The sequence below is a fragment of the Hemitrygon akajei genome, chromosome 12, assembly GCF_048418815.1.
Source record: "Hemitrygon akajei chromosome 12, sHemAka1.3, whole genome shotgun sequence".
Taxonomy (NCBI): domain Eukaryota; kingdom Metazoa; phylum Chordata; class Chondrichthyes; order Myliobatiformes; family Dasyatidae; genus Hemitrygon; species Hemitrygon akajei.
The window spans coordinates 17,439,886-17,456,239 of NC_133135.1; the positions used below are offsets into that span (position 1 = coordinate 17,439,886).

The 16,354-nt window shown below is 41.5% G+C and overlaps 1 protein-coding gene and 1 long non-coding RNA gene across 4 annotated transcripts in view; one reads left to right on the top strand and one right to left on the bottom strand.

The window, feature by feature from the left end:
• Positions 1-323: 323 nt before the first annotated feature.
• Positions 324-5,802, bottom strand: LOC140736743 (uncharacterized). The gene is made up of 3 exons (XR_012100996.1): positions 5,668-5,802; positions 3,581-3,742; positions 324-923 (listed from the first exon to the last, which is right to left on the bottom strand). It is a non-coding gene; the product is annotated as an uncharacterized lncRNA (long non-coding RNA).
• The window catches only part of pkn2a (protein kinase N2a), a 133,627-nt gene continuing 122,956 nt past the window's right edge, over positions 5,684-16,354 (top strand). For all 3 annotated transcript variants that reach the window (XR_012100995.1, XM_073062628.1, XM_073062629.1), the window contains exon 1: positions 5,684-5,823. Coding sequence is in view for 2 of the 3 variants with exons in the window: in XM_073062628.1 (XP_072918729.1) it covers positions 5,803-5,823 (21 nt within the window). In the remaining variant the exon portion in view is untranslated. The remainder of the gene's footprint in view (positions 5,824-16,354) is intronic.

A 16,354-nucleotide genomic window follows, 5' to 3' on the forward strand; every position in this document is an offset into this window, starting at 1 on the left:
AGCCATGGTTTTCAGAACTTATTCCTTACGTCTGTTGTTGCTTTTCCTTTAAAAGCCCATGTTAAAACTCTTCTCCTTGTCCAATTTTAAACTCCATTCTGCGCTACCAATTCCATTTTTTTCGACAATATTTTGTAAGATGCCTTAGGATGTTTTGCATATTCAACATATTATTAAAGTTAAAATATTACTGCAATATCTATCGATTTATCCAAGTTCAGTTTGTACTTTCATACCACAATGTACAAGCAGACAAAGACCAGATGTTGAATCTTCTCTGTGATCAGTACAGGTTCAGTACAGAAATTGTCTTAATTGCCTTTTATTCAAGTTTGTCATACAACCATACACATGTGTATGGGTAAACGAAACAGCATTCCTCCAGGACCAAAGTACAAAATACAGTGCAAAATACACAGCGCATAGAGGAACATAGTCACAAAAATAACATTAACACAAGTCCCTGAGTGCCATGACCTGAAGGTTGATGGTGCATGAAATGTTGCTTGAAGCCAGTTTTTCACAAGAACAAGTACATAGCAGTTCCTCATCTCACGCTGGATCAGCCGCAGACAAAGGCAAGGAAATGAAGACCAGAGAGCAACACTGACAGGAGGGAACAGTACAGATTCCAACACACTGTGTATCTCTGTTCTGTCCCTCACTGCTTCTGGCACCATTTCCCTGGGGCGGCAGCAACAGATGATGCTGTGGCGTGGGAGCAACAACCCCGCCATCAGTCCCGCCACTGAACCGGACTTGAAGTATTTTATATTAACAGGGTCTTGCAATCGCAAGAAAATTGCTTAAGGCCCACTGTGCACCATTTGTTGGAGCCGGAGAGGCCGCTCTAGCCAAGTGTGCTGCCATCTTAACTTTGATAGGAACTTGGTACAGCAAAACAATTAAATAATCGCAAGTAACTGCGGGAGAGAAAAAAGGTTAAATTCCAGACCATGCACTAATTCAAAATATTATCACAACCCAAATGTTAAATGCCCTGTCAGAATGCCCCACCCTCACTCCCCAACTACATACACACTCTCATCCTGTAATGGTCACTTTTCCTCTTTTATTGCTGCTGTTTCACATATTCATACGACTGCTGGTTTTATTATAACAGCGTCAGTAACATTATACTGTCAAGTAAACATACACCTCACACTTTATGTCATCCTGTTGATCTTTAGGCCATGTCACTCAGGGACTTGTGCTGATATTATTCTGTGACTGTATGTGCTTAATCATATGTACTGTGTGAGACCGTATGTACTGTGTTTTGCACCGTGGCCCCAGAGGGGTCAAAATAAATAAATGCTTCATTTAGCTCTATACATGTGCATAGTTGAATGACAAAAAAACTGAACTTGAACTTCAAACTACAGTCAAGTTTGTAGATATATCAATCTGTAAGGTTTTAGCGCTTATTGGTTTTAACTAACATTAGAACTGCTTATAGGGAATAACCTGGCTGGACACAAAAATAATCCTTTTTACTCTACTTACAGTTTTCCTTGAACTGCCACTGACACTATAACAGGTCTTAGATATTGCGTTAATGAAATTACAAATGTTATCTTCAACATGATCTGCTTTTACTTCAGGTTTTGAGCGGTTAGAAAGTTTCTGTTTTAATTCAACAATTACCCCCTAAAGCTACCAGCCAAGATTAGTTATATTTATCTAAACACAAATTGTTTGCCTAAATCAAAAACTGTGCTTAAATCTGTAATAATTCAATGATCATATTTAATCCGCAACAAATGCCGTACGAGGATAGGTTGAGTGAGCTAGGGCTTTTTCCTTTGGAGTGAATAAGGATAAGAGGTGATTTGATAGATGTGTACAAGTTGACGAGAGGCATAGATCAAGTGGATAGCCACAGGCTTTTTCCCAGGGTAGTAATGGCTAATGCAAGGGGGCATAATTTTAATGTGGTTGATGAAAGGAGAGGGAGATGTCAGAAGTAAGCTCTTCCCACAGAGAGTGGTGGATGCGTGGAGCACCCTGCCAGGGATAGTGGTGGAGGCAGACACATTTAAGAAACTCTTAGATAGGCACGTGGATGATGGAGTAATGGAGGGCTATGTAGCAGGGAATGTTCTGATTGATCTTAGGGTTGGTTATAGGTTGGCAGTATTGTGTATTAAATATTTCAGTAATATTGTAAATATATTGTTTGATTAAGCAATCTTTGTTGTTTACATAATGCATTGTGGGTTATATGTAGAAGTACATAAATGGCATACATCATTATGCCACCACTTGATACTGGTGAGGAGGACTTTTTTCTATGAGGGATGTAGCACTACTTTTTGTGGGTTTTTCCACTTTTCTACTTTCTGCGAAGGCTGAGAAGAGTCCACCTCCCACTCCCCATCCTCAACACATTCTACAAAGGATGTATCGAGAGCATCCGGAGAAGCTGCATCACTGCCTGGTTCGGGAATTGCACCGTCTCAGATCGCAAGACCCTGCAGCGGATAGTGAGGTCAGCTGAGATCATCGGGGTCTCTCTTCCCGCTATTACTGACATTTACACCACACACTGCAACCGCAAAGCTAACAGCATTGTGAAGGACCCCATGCACCCCTCACACAAACTCTTCTCCCTCCTGCCATCTGGCAAAAGGTACCGAAGCATTCGGGCTCTCACAACCAGACTGTGTAACAGTTTCTTCCCCCAAGCCATCAGACTCCTCAATACCCAGAGCCTGGACTGACATCTACATCATTTATTATTATATTGTAATTTGTCCTCAACTGTGCCTATTGTCTTGTTTATTAATTATTGTACTGCCCTGCACTGTTTTATGCACTTTATGTAGTCCTGTGCAGGTCTGTAGTCTAGTGCAGTTTTTATGTTGTTTTACGTAGTCCAGTGTAGCCTTGTGCTGTCTCACATAGTCTAGTGTAGTTTTGTTTTATTTCATGTAGCACCAGGGTCCTGGAGGAACGTTGTTTCATTTTTACTCTGTACTGTACCAGCAGTTTATGGTCAAAATGACAATAAACTTGACTTGACTTTTGGGCATTGGTATTTCCGTACCAGGACGTGATGCAACCAATCGAGATAGTCTCCACTGTGCATCTCTGGAAGTTTGTCAAGGTTGTAGATGTCATGCTGAATCTATGTAACTTCTAAGAAAGCAGAGGTGCTGCTATGGCTTCTTTGTTATACATTTGTTTGATGTATTTGCAGATGTTCCAAATTTATGTATGTACTGATTGAGATACTGCACGGAATAGGTCCTACCAGCCTTTCGAGCTATGCCACCCAGCAGTCCCCTGAATTAGTCCTAGCTTAATCACGGGACAATTGACAATGACCAATTAACCTACCAATCAATCGTATGTCTTTGGACTGTGGGAGGAAACCGAAGCACCCAGCGGAAACTCACGCGGTCGCGGGGAGAACGTACAAACTCGTAACAGACGGTAGCAAAAAGTGAACTCAGCTCGCCTGTAATGTAAAACTTTATGCTAACCACTATGCTACCATGCCACCCTAAAATTCTGGTGCCTGTAGGGGTATATTCGGAGGAAATAGAGAGAAGTTGTTGAATGAAATTTTAAATACCTGACAAAGAGAGAAAGAAACCAAAATTGCTGCTCGTATAATATGCTTGGAATGGCGGATTATCTCAGATTGTTGAATTCAGTGTTGAGCTCAGAGTCTTGTAAAATGCCAAGTTGGAAGATGAGGTGTTATTACTCATGCTTATGTTGACCTTCATTAGAACTGTGTGGGGGACAGAGATGAAGAGGACAGAGTGGGAGTGGGATGAAAATAATTGTGGTGAGAAATTGCATACTTAATGGACATGTTCCATACAAGGCACTTATGAACTGTCATGCTTTAAAATGATCCAATTTATACTGCAGACAATAACTCGCCACACTAAACAACACCCCTCCCTCATTAAGAGAAAAGGCAAGATTACTTGGCTTCAGTGTACAGAATCTTGTTTTTGGTTTTCAAATTAGGGAGGAGGGGTTGAGGTTATTGGAACAGGGAAAAACAAAAGAAACAAATATCTTGAAAGATGGGAGGGCACAACTTATAAAATTAGGTTTTATTGTATGTTTACAATAATGGTGGGAAGAAAAACATTTCCTGTGACATGGAGGACATTTTGGGAGTCTATGTCTAGGAAGATTACACAGCATACAGTGGTTTAAATGAAAGAAAGAGTGTTTGTTAATGGAGTTTCTTTAGAACGGAAGGAGTTTAATCTAACCTCTGTGCAAACATTTAATGTGGGTGGGGATATTAACAAGGAGAAAGAAAAGTTGGGGTTAAACAGTAGGACATTATTTTTTGCATAGTGATTTACAAAGCCATGGACAAATGTGCACAAGCAGTCTTTTAGACACAGAGCCGAAGAGATACATGCATGTGCATTCTTATAACACAGTTATAAACAAAAACATATCTGCACTCTTATGCAAGGTAGAACTACAAACGTGTACTTCCACACAAACAGATACACATATTCTTACACCGAACCATGTATTTGCATGTACGTGCAAACTTAGATCGTAAAACATAGGAGGAGAGTTAGGCCATTTGGCCCATCTATTCTGCTCTGTATACTTACATACAAAGCCATAACATACATGCATACTATTACAGAGATACAAACACAAACCTGCTTATGTACTCATACTCTCACAAGGAGGTATAAACATGCATGACGCAGACACATGAACATACACTTATGTAAAAACATATTGCACTTAGATTCAAAGATGAATACATTTACATACAGATGCACAAACTTATAAACATGCATAAACTTACAAACCTGCAACAAATATGCCCATAAACTTCATTTACACAAAGATACACACATCAAAATGAAGTATGGTTCAGTTACACTCACTTAAATACTAGCACACTTCACTTACAGAGATAGACATATAAGCATACACATTTACACACATAAACATGCCCTTACACTTCACATATTCAAACATGCCCTTACACTTCACTTACAGGTACACACGTAAACATGTCCTTAAACTTCATTTACACAAGAATGTACACACATTTACTCACGTAAACATGCCCTTGCACAAACATAATGCACTTTACTTACACACACGTAAGTATGTTCACACATAAACACAGACACACAAACGTGCATGCACACTCCAACACTGGCCACCCTTCCTCGCCCTCTTGCACAAACGGACCGCGAAAGTTTCGGACGCACAGAACCGCCTGCGACACGGCAGCGGCAGCGGAGCGACTGGGGCCGCTGCCGGAGCCGGAGCCGGAGCGCCGGGTCACATGACGCTGGAGAGCTGGGACTGGGGAGGAGAGCGGGCGGACACTCCTCAGAGGGCGGAGGTTCACAGTTTGAACGCTCGGTTCGTGTCCGGGCTGCTGTCGGAGAGGAGGCGGGGGGGAAGGGCGAGGAAAGTGGGGGTAAGCCAGTCTCGGCGGAACTTGCGAAGGGGCCGGGAAGAAGTGGGCTGAAGCGTGCAGAACGGACGCCGAGGGAGAGAGAGGGGGCGGATGGCGAGCTGACACCCGCCCGGGCCCCGATCGCTTGCGGCCGTCGCTCGAGCCCCGCCGGAGGGGAGGGGAGGGGTCGCCGGCCGGGATGCGCTGAGCGGCCTGGCCTTTCGGCGAGCTCAGGAACTTAAACCACAACTCACCCGGCCTGCTGCAGAAGGAAGGAGGGGGAAAACGGGGGGGAAAACTCGGCGCGTCCCGGCTTCTAGTGGCAGCGCAGAGTCGGCATCGCCATCGGCGGAGGGACGGTCGGCAGAGAGAGAGGGAGAGCCGGCAAGATGGCGGCGGACCCAGTACAGGTAAAGGGAGAGGAGAGGGGTGGGGAGTGGAGCGGGAGGAGAGTGGTGAGGGGGTAGGGTAGGGTGGGGAATGGAGCGGGAGGAGAGTGGTGAGGGGGTAGGGTAGGGTGGGGAGTGGAGCGGGAGGAGAGTGGTGAGGGGGTAGGGTAGGGTGGGGAGTGGAGGGGGAGGAGAGTGGTGAGGGGGTAGGGTAGGGTGGGGAATGGAGCGGGAGGAGAGTGGTGAGGGGGTAGGGTGGGGAGTGGAGCGGGAGGAGAGTGGTGAGGGGGTAGGGTGGGGAGTGGAGCGGGAGGAGAGTGGTGAGGGGGTAGGGTAGGGTGGGGAGTGGAGCGGGAGGAGAGTGGTGAGGGGGTAGGGTAGGGTGGGGAATGGAGCGGGAGGAGAGTGGTGAGGGGGTAGGGTGGGGAGTGGAGCGGGAGGAGAGTGGTGAGGGGGTAGGGTGGGGAGTGGAGCGGGAGGAGAGTGGTGAAGGGGTAGGGTGGGGAGAGGAGCAGGAGGAGAGGAGAATGGGGGTGAGAAGGGAGAGTGGTGGGGAAAGAGGAAAGTTGGGGAGACATACGGGAGAGACCAATTGGGGGAAATGAGGGCTGGGCGGTAGTAGAGTAGAAATATGAGAGTGGGGTGAGTGAATAGGTGAGAATCACAGTCAGGTTTACTATCACTGGCATATTTTCGGTATTAGTACAGAACAATAGATAATAACTATAGTTTACTATGTGTATTTAGTAGCGTAAAAAGAGAGGAAAATGCTGATATAGTGTTCATGGGTTCATTGTCCATTCAGAAATCTGATGATGGAGGGGAAAAGCTGTTCTTGAAATGTTGTGTTTGGGGATTTGGGAGGGTGCTGAGTGGGATGGGTCCAACGTGAGTTGGGGAAGGTGGGAGAATAGAGGTGGTGGGGGAAGAGTTGAGGGGAGCGTGTGGGGAAGGCAAAGTTGAACAAAATAGTAAGGGGGAGGGGGTTGTGCACTGTGCAGGGAGATATTAATGGAACTCTCCGGTGTTTGCAGTCTGCTGGTGAGTGGTTATGATGATTTGTGTGTTTGTTAAATGTGAATGCTGAAATGTCAAGGGTAGGAGAAAATGTGGTGGAGCACAGGATGAAAGTGATGTGGGAGGAGTGTGCGTGATGGAGAACAGGAGAAAGATTGAGTAGACATGATGTGTTGCATGAGAGGAAGGAAAGAAGGGTGAGCGATGATGGAACATTGAGAGAGAGGAAGAGTGGGGAATATCTTGGAATATTGGAGAGAACATGGTAAATGAGGGTTGAGGAAATGTGAGACTGGATTATAGGGCTGCTTTCAGGGTGATCGTATTGACACAGGCAAAATGTCCTCGCTGTTTTTTTTGAGAAAGCAGTTATTTCTGTAACTATATTTTAATGTTATGCCTGCTTAGGGATTGCCTGCAAGTTTAAAAAAGTTTGAAGCAACAGCAATGTCAACAGGAGTTCTCTCCTTGTCTTTAATATTGGTATAATAAATAATTCAAGAGGTAAATGTTTGACTGTGTCCCACTTCCATACACCCTTTCTTCTTCCAATGTTCTCACCTCCCCCATTAATCTAAATTGGAATGATCTGGAGCTATGGAGGAGAATGGAACTACATAGATGAAGTTCATGGATGTTCCCTGGCTTTAGGTGTTTTAATATTATTTTCCTTTATTTGTGCATGTGTTTATGTGGTTGTTTTTGCAATTTGTTCATTTTAGTTTTGAGATTTTGTTGCTTAAAAATTGGGAATTCATTCAGTCCAGAGGAGCCTGATCTCCAGGCCGTAAGAATTTACTTTAATATTGGCCACTGGAGGAGGGGTGGATGAAGGAAAACTGTTTAATTGTTGTTGGATTCTTGGCTTGCTGCCCACCACCAAGTCTCTCATTTCTTTAATATCCTTTAATGGAGGCGTAGAGAGAGAGGTTGCCGACTGGTTTTAAACAACAGTCTTACCTTTTGCTCTACCCAAAAGGTGGCTGTTTTGGATTAAGTCTGCTACTTCGGTGAGGAAATATTCTTATACGCAATACAAGATCTATTGTTTTCGAATTTGGCAGGAATAGTGTTGTATTCTGCTTGTGAGTTGTTAATTAGTGCTCTTAACACCCCAAGTGATTTGGTAGGCGGAAGTTTTGTTTTATTGAATATAATATCTTTTGTTAGGTGGTGGCTTCTTGAATTAGGAGGTTGATACTTTATTAATTGAGTGTTCAGGACCATGTGCTCTTAACTTTTCATCATCTAGAAGGAGAGGTAGAATGGGATAGTGAATTAAATGTATTTCAAAGTATAAAATTTGAGCAAATCCACGTAAGAATTTTGGTACTGACTAGATGGGCTGAAGGGCTTTTTGCTCTGCTGTATTTTTCTATGACTCTAATCATTACAGATTGATAAGTTATGAAATCCTATCTGGTAAAGCATTAGGAAACTATATTTTAGAAACGACTAAAATGTTTCCATTCAAACTTTTGCATGATCTAATCTTACTGGAACCTACTCCTGTAGTAAGTTCAGCCAATATATGGTTTTGGGTATTCTGGTCTTTCATTGAACGTACATGACTATAACACACTGAGTGTTACACTTTTCCAGTCAGTTGGTGCTTTTACAATCTAGACCTAATGCTGTATATTCTGAGGTGGGTGGGGTGGAGGAGGAGGGAAAATCTTCTTGGTATGTGGCAGCAGCAAAAAAATCATGTTTGTAATAGATTTCCCTCTATTGCAGTGCATTATCCAATGCACTGGGCCATCCAGTGGCTTTTTATTTGGGAGACAAGAAGTTCTTACAAGTTTTGAGATATTTTTCAGGAGGGAAAGCTTTCAGGTACCTTGGCCCTGCAAAGAAAACAACCTCTCCCTCAATGTCGCAAAGTCAAAGGTGCTGGTTGTGGACTACAGGAGGAACGGAGACAGGCTCACCCCTATTGACATCAATGGATCTGGGATTGAGAGGGTGAACAGCTTAAAGTTCCTCTGCATAAATATCAGTGAGGATCTCACGTGGTCTGCGTACTGGCTATGTGGTGAAAAAGGCACAACAGCACCTCTTTCACCTCAGACAATTGAAGAAGTTTGGTATGGGCCCCCAAATCCTAAGAACTTCCTATAGGGGCACAATTGAGAGTATCCTTACTGGCTGCGTCACTGCCTGATATGGGAACTGTACTTCCCTCAATTGCAGGACACTGCAGAGAGTGGTGCAGACTGACCAGCACATCTGTAGATGTGAACTTCCACTATTCAGGACACTTACAAAGACAGGTGTGTAAAAAGAGCCTGAAGGATCATTGGGGACCCGAGTCATCCTAACCACAAACTGTTCCAGCTGCTACCATCTGGGAAATTGTACCACAGCATAAAGGCAGGACTAATAGGCTCCAGGACAGTTTGTTCCATCAGGCTGTCAGACTGCTTTATTCATGCTGACACAACTGTATTTCTATGTTGTATTGACTGTTCTGTTGTACAGAACTATTTATTATAAATTACTATAAATTGCACATTTAGAGGGATACATAACGTAAAGATTTTTACTCATTATGTGAAGGATATAAGTAATGAAGTCAATTCAGTTCAAAGAATTCATTGTTACTGACACACCTAGATGTCTAGTTCCACATTTTATTTGACTTTCCATGCCTCCCTGAGTGTGCTGGCAGGTGATACCTATCTGTATGTTCCTTTCGCGAAACAATGAACGGAATATTGTGGTTAGATCCATGAATAGTGTGCAGACAACTCCTGTGTTGTTTCTACTGTCTTTAATTTTTAATTATTGAAGAGAATTTTATTTTAAGTGCTATTTTTCTGATTCAGTAAAATTTGCTACAAGACTCAAGCACTGAAGATTTGTTTGTACCTGTTTGTTTTCGAAGGGTACGTGTTGGATCTCGGCAGTCAATGACAATTTTTTCTATAATCACAAAAATAATTAGTATAAAAACATAAAACACTAATGGGGTGTATTTCCAGCAATCTAACATTCCCACTGTTTGCAAAAGTGTTGTTATAAGGGGAATATGAACTGTGAGGAGCATGCAAAGCAGCCCTAATGTGATGTGATTTAGCAAAGTTGGATGAGAGTGGAAATGCATAACAGATGTAGTTTAACATGAATTATGTTTTAACATGCAATTATTCAATTTGGTTCCAAAAAACAGAAAGGCGTTATCTGAATTCTGATAGGTTAGGAAGAGAGAAGATGCAATGGAACATGAATGTCCTTATTGATGTGTCACTGAGAGCAAGTGCTCAGGTACAAGTAGGAAGGCAAATGGTGAGCCAGCCTTCGTTGTAAAGGAATTGAGTTAAGGGGGAAAAAATGTCTTACTGCAACTACAAGGATGTTCTTGCCATGGAAATAGTGCAAGGAAGGCTTAATTGACCGATTCCTGAGGAGGCAAGACTTATATGAGGAGAATGAGAGAGGTTCTCATAGAAGTCTAAAATATTGTAATAAAACTCGACAAACTAGAGACTGGAAGGATGTTCCTAATGTGACAGTCCAGAATCAGTGATCTCAGCTTTAATGTACGGCAAATCTGAGACAGAAGATTCCATAGATGCTGGAAATTTTGAGGAACATGCACATGATGCTGGAGGAATTCAGCAAGTCAGGCAGTATTTAGGGAGGGGAAATAAAGCAATTGACATTTCAGGTTGAGACCCTATATCAAGACTGGAAAGGAAATGGGCAGAAACCAGGATAAGGAAGTGGAAAGGGAAGAGTAAAAGCTGGCAGGTGATAGATGGGACCAGTGAGGAGGAAGGTGGGCAGGTGAGAGGGGGAATGATATGAGAAACTGAGAAGTGATATGTGGAAGAGGTAAAGGGCCAAAGAAGAAGAAATTTGGTAAGAGTGGTGAATGGGCCATGGAATAAAAGGAAGAAGGTGGACAGGTCATGAAATTGGTTGTTTTCCAATCTTCTGGCACCCATCAGAATATACCAGACTTAAAGACTTCAGAGAAATGAAGGATGAAATAAGAAAATGGAGTTGAGGCCAAGATTAGATTGGCAGTGGCCTCTTTGAAAGGCCAAGAAACCTTAAGGGCTTGTATAGCACACACTGCTCTTATATTCATACATCTTTTGTGCTGCAGTCTATTTTCTTTTGAAATCCATGCCCAAAAATGATTTTTTTCAGTTGCCTTTTTCCAGAAACATTCTCTTCCTCCCCTGCCCCCATTGCATCATTAGGATTTGAAATATTGCACTGTTCTGAGGTGAATACAACCCAATGCTGTCACCAATTGTATTACCTGTGGTTATCCTTTGTATATTTAACTGTGGGGCAGTGATAGTCTAGCCTGATTCTCTCCTTGTTCCATATTCATGTATAGATTTTTAATGGGTCACCAGATACTTACCAAGGAATGATCATTTGTATTTCCCTCACAAATACTTTAGTATCAGAGCCTATGCTTATTGAATTTCCTAGATGTTCTAAACTTCCTGACTTGCAAACCTTACATCACTCACTGTCCATATGCAATAGAAGAACCCTTAGAATATATTTACGGATAATTATCCCAGAGGATAATTGGGATCTTGCACCAATACTAGTTACACATATATCAAATAAAGGGCTCCAAAAAGAATTCAAGATTAACTTGGATTTCAATCTTGATATAGTGGATTTGTATTGGACATTAAGAATCAAGTTTAGGTAAATGCATTTTACTTCTAATGAAAATCCATCAGTTTTTTTCCTGTAAACAATGCAATTTTAAATCGTCAGTTTTCCAAAAAGGGGGAGAACATTAACTAGTAATAACAACAGTTCCTGTTTCAAAATGAACTGCCAAGGTCAGTAGGTATACAGAACTATGTTGCAATACACACACCTGCTTGAGAAAAGGCACACCTCTGTCAAGAGGTCGGATGCCTGAAAGGCATCGCCAGTTATGAAGTAGAGAGTCTTAGTGGAATGCTAAATAGACTTGCAGACAAATCTCCCAGACTCGAGGTGACAGTGAGATTCCAAGAAGCATAGAAGGCACCTTTGGGTTATACCTATTGAAGAAAAAGGGGAAAGATTTCAAGGGTGAAAAAGATGGAAGGATTTAGAAAATGATATTTGGAATGAATGTTTACTCTCGTTCCTGAGGGGCACTGTTATTATCCACCGACATCCATCTTCTGTAGATTTGTGATGTGGACAATCCTTGAGATGCTGGTTTGGTTTATTGAATGCTGTGTTCATTCAACATTTTGGCAAGATACGTTACTGGTAAAATTGATGGATGCAAAGACAAACCAAGGAATTCTATAGAGCGTCAGGCATAGTCAACTCAGGAAGTACAACCTGCCTCAGGAGCTGCTGATTCCATTCTATTCAGGAATAATCCAGTCTGTTCTCTGTTCGTCCATCACTGTCTGGTTTGGATCAGCTACCAAACAAGACAAGAATAGACTCCAAAGAACCGTCAGGCCTGCGGAAAGGATTATGGGTGTGAAGCTGCCTGCGATCCAGGACTTATATGCATCTAGAGTCAGGAAGCGAGCAAGCAGCATTATTGTAGACCCATCACACCCTGGACATCCCCTGTTCCAACTCCTTCCTTCTGATATGCTTTAGATCACTGTATGCCAGGACAAATAGGTACAAGAACAGTTTCTTTCCGTATTCCATCAGTCTTATGAACACTTGAATTTTAGTCTATTATAAATCAAGTCCACCTGTACATTCAATGAGGTGGACCTCATTGTATATAGTTTATGATTATTTGCACTTTTGTTTTTGTTTGTTTTTAATTCTGTACAGAGAGAGCTCAGGGAAACCGGCATCAAATTCCCTGTATGTGTCCTCATACTTGGCGATAATAAAGGATTCTGATTCTGATACTGATTGTTGCTTTGTAACATTGAATGGAGTGTTGAGAAAGTACCCAGAAGAAAAGTTTGGTTGACACGATGTCAGGTGATGGTAGAAAGGAAAGTTTTGTTTAAAGAAAAATGGGAAGTGGCAAAAAATGACATGAAGAAATTCTTCACTGAAATGTTAATTTGGAAGAAGAGGTTGTGGCAATGCCGTAGCTGTAACAGGTCGTTTTGCATGTAGGATTTTAAAGGAACTAATGGATGCCTTTGTGAGTATATCTAAGCTATGAAGAGAAATGCTGAATAATTGTTTTGTAGTAAATACAAAACAGCAGATTGGAGCTGAAATGGTCAGAGCCATGATGAAATTATTAGAATGAAGTAAAAGCTGTGAAATGAGCTTCATGGAGAAAATAGTGAAAGATATAGAGGATGCAGAGAATTAACAGCACACAACATTTAGGTGGTGTTGGAGCTTTGTGCAGGCTTCTACCGGGATATAATAAATGGAAAGTCATGGGTGACTTTAATTTGTATATGAATGTTTAGTGCATTTGAATATTTTCACATTGAATATCAAAACAAGGAGCAGGAAATAGATTGTTTTCTGTCATTATAGCCAACATAGCTCTATAAACAGCAATTTGATGACTGTACCTGCTGAAATACTGGGGAACCTTCTTAGCAGAGATAATGAATATACCTCTCTCCTTCAGAAATTGTTTATATCATTTCTGCATAAATTCATTTTCGCTTAACATTATGGCTGTGAGTTGAACGACAGAACAAATTGGGTATGTCTCACATTTGTGACGTCGTGTATAATGTGAGGCTGTATCTTGTTCTAATCCTGACAGACATTTAAACACACACAATGGATTCCCGGATGGAAATTAACATTGTAATGAATCGTCAATTTCTGTAACTAGATTTGCATTCTTTTGCATAGGAGGAAGTTTAATGTTAAATTGTTCTTTCATTCATTGCCCTTGTGATTGAATCTTGATGGTGTGACCATTATTAATCAGCAAGCTGAGCTCTTGGTGGTTTCTGGTGTTATTTTTCTATAGCAACATGCATAAAATACTGGAGGAACTCAGCAGCTCAGGCTGCATCTACGGAAATGAATAAACAGTCAACATTTTGGGCTGAGATCGTTTTTCTGGTTGACTGAAGAAGATGCTGTCTGACCTGAGTTCCTCTAGCATTTTGTATGTGTTACTTTGATTTTCCAGTATCTGCAGAATTTCTCATTTTTGTTATTTTTATGTCTTAATAAAGCTTTGTAACACATCTCAAATTAATTTTTATTGCAAGTTGATTGCATTTTGTTATGTATTTTTCCAGTGTATATTAAAAAAAACTAGATAGGTCAGATGTTGATAAAGTCGTTGATCTGAAATGATACCTCTCTCTTTCTGCAAATACTGCCAGACCAGCTGAGTCTTCCAAGCCTTTTCTATTTTTATTTCTTTCCTTTGCCATAATCACATAGATAATATGTGATTATTTACAGAGTTTTTGAAAAAAAGGCGTGTTATTTCATTATAATTATAGGAAAAGATGAGCAGCAATGTATAGTAATAAACTTCAGAGTCACAAGTTTTGAATGAAAAAGAATGATCCAAATGGCAGGTGAGATGGCCAGTGTGTGAAGATAAGATTTAATGTTTTGTTCTGAATTTTGTTCGGTATATAAACAGTTAGGGAGCACATAAACTTGTAACTCATTCACTGAATGAATTCTCTTGAAAGTTATTGTTTCATTCAGAAGCATTTTGAGAGGTTAAAGTCAGCCAGCTACTGTGTGAGTGCTTGCATACCTGTAATTGTCAAAATCCTAACAAATGAACCATGCCCACTGACACTTGTGAATCCTTGAAAGTCTGAAAATACAACTATTGGAGATGTGTGAGCAGGATGTTATTTATTGAAATTAATATTTTTGGTAACTGATTTTCCTTCTGCAATTAAGCTGTGAAGTGGCGATGCATTTGATCCACAAAACAGCTGGATATACACATCTATACTCGTGTTATTCTACAGATGTGCAGTATCCTAACGAGTTGCATTATTGATTGGTATGGAAACTGCACTGTGGTTAGTCAAACCTGCATCACCAGCACCAGCCTACCCACTGTAAAGGACATGTATATAGAAAGGTGCCAGAAAAGGGCCAGTGACATCATGAAGAATTCCACTCACTCTGCTCATGGACTGTTTGTTCCATTTCCATCAGGGAGGAGGCTATGTAGCGACATGCCAAGATCACCAGACTCAAAAACAGTTTCTTTCCCGAAACAGTGAGGCTGATCGTGCCTAGCATCACTTTAAGGACAATCAATACAGTGCCTATAAAAAGTATTCACCCTCCCCCTGGGAAGTTTTCATGTTTTATTATTTTACAACAATGAATCACAGTGGATTTAATTTGGCTTTTTTGACACTGGTCAACTGATAAACTCTTTTATGTCAAAGTGAAAACAGATCTCTACAAAGTGATCTAAATTAAGTACAAATATAAAATGTAAAATAATTGATTGCATAAGTATTCGCCTCCTTCAAGTCAATATTTAGTAGATGCACCTTTGCAGCAATTGCAGCCTTGAGTCTGTGTGGCTAGGTTTCCACCAGCTTTGCACATCTGGACACTAATTTTTCCCTGTTCTTTACAAAACTGCTTAAGCTCTGTCAGATTGCACGAGAATTGTGAGTGAACAGCCCTTGTCAAGTCCAGCCAGAAATTTTCAATTGGATTGAGGTCTGGATTCTGACAGGGCCACTCCACAGCATTAACTTTGTTTTTAAGCCTTTCCTGTGTAGCTTTGGCATAATGCTTGGGGCCATTGTTTTGCTGGAAAACAAATCTCCCAAGTTGCACTTCTCTTGCAGAATGCATCAGTATTTCCCTGTATTTTGCTGCACCCATTTTACCCTCTACCTTCACAAATCTTCCAGGGCCTGCCGCAGTGAAGCATCCCCACAGCATGATGCAGCCACCGCCATGCTTCATGGTAGGAATAGTGTGTTTTTCATGACGTGTGGTGTTGGCTTAGGCCGAACAGTGTTTAGTCTGGCTAAAAAGCTCAATTTTGGTTTCCTCAGACCATTAGAACCTTCTCCCAACTGACTTCAGAGTCTCTCACGTGCCTTCTGGAAAACTCTAGCTGAAAGTTCATGTAACTTTTTTTCAACAGTTTGCTTACTCTTTGCCACTCTCCCATAAAGGAAGTATCTGGGCAGCTGTTGAATGTGTAGTCTCTCCCATCTCAGCCACTGAAGCTTGTAACTCCTCCAGAGTTGTCATAGGTCTCTTGGTGGCCTCCCTCACTAGACCCCTTCTTGCATGGTCACTCAGCTTTTGAGGACAGCCTGCTCTAAGCAGATTTACAGCTGTGTCATAATCTTTCCATTTCTTGTTGATTGACTTAACTGTACTCCAAGGGAATTTTCTTGTATGTATCTCCTGACCTGTACTTTTCAATAACCTTTTTGTGAAGTTGCTTGGAGTGTTCTTTTGTCTTCATGGTTTGGTTTTCACCAGGATACTTATTCACCCAGCAGTTGGACCTTCCAGATACAGGTGTATTTTTACTACAGTCAATTGAAACACCTTGATTGCACACATTTAACTGATTATGTTGCTTCTAAAACCTATTGGCTGCACCAGTGATGAGTTGGTGTGACATATTAAAGGGGGG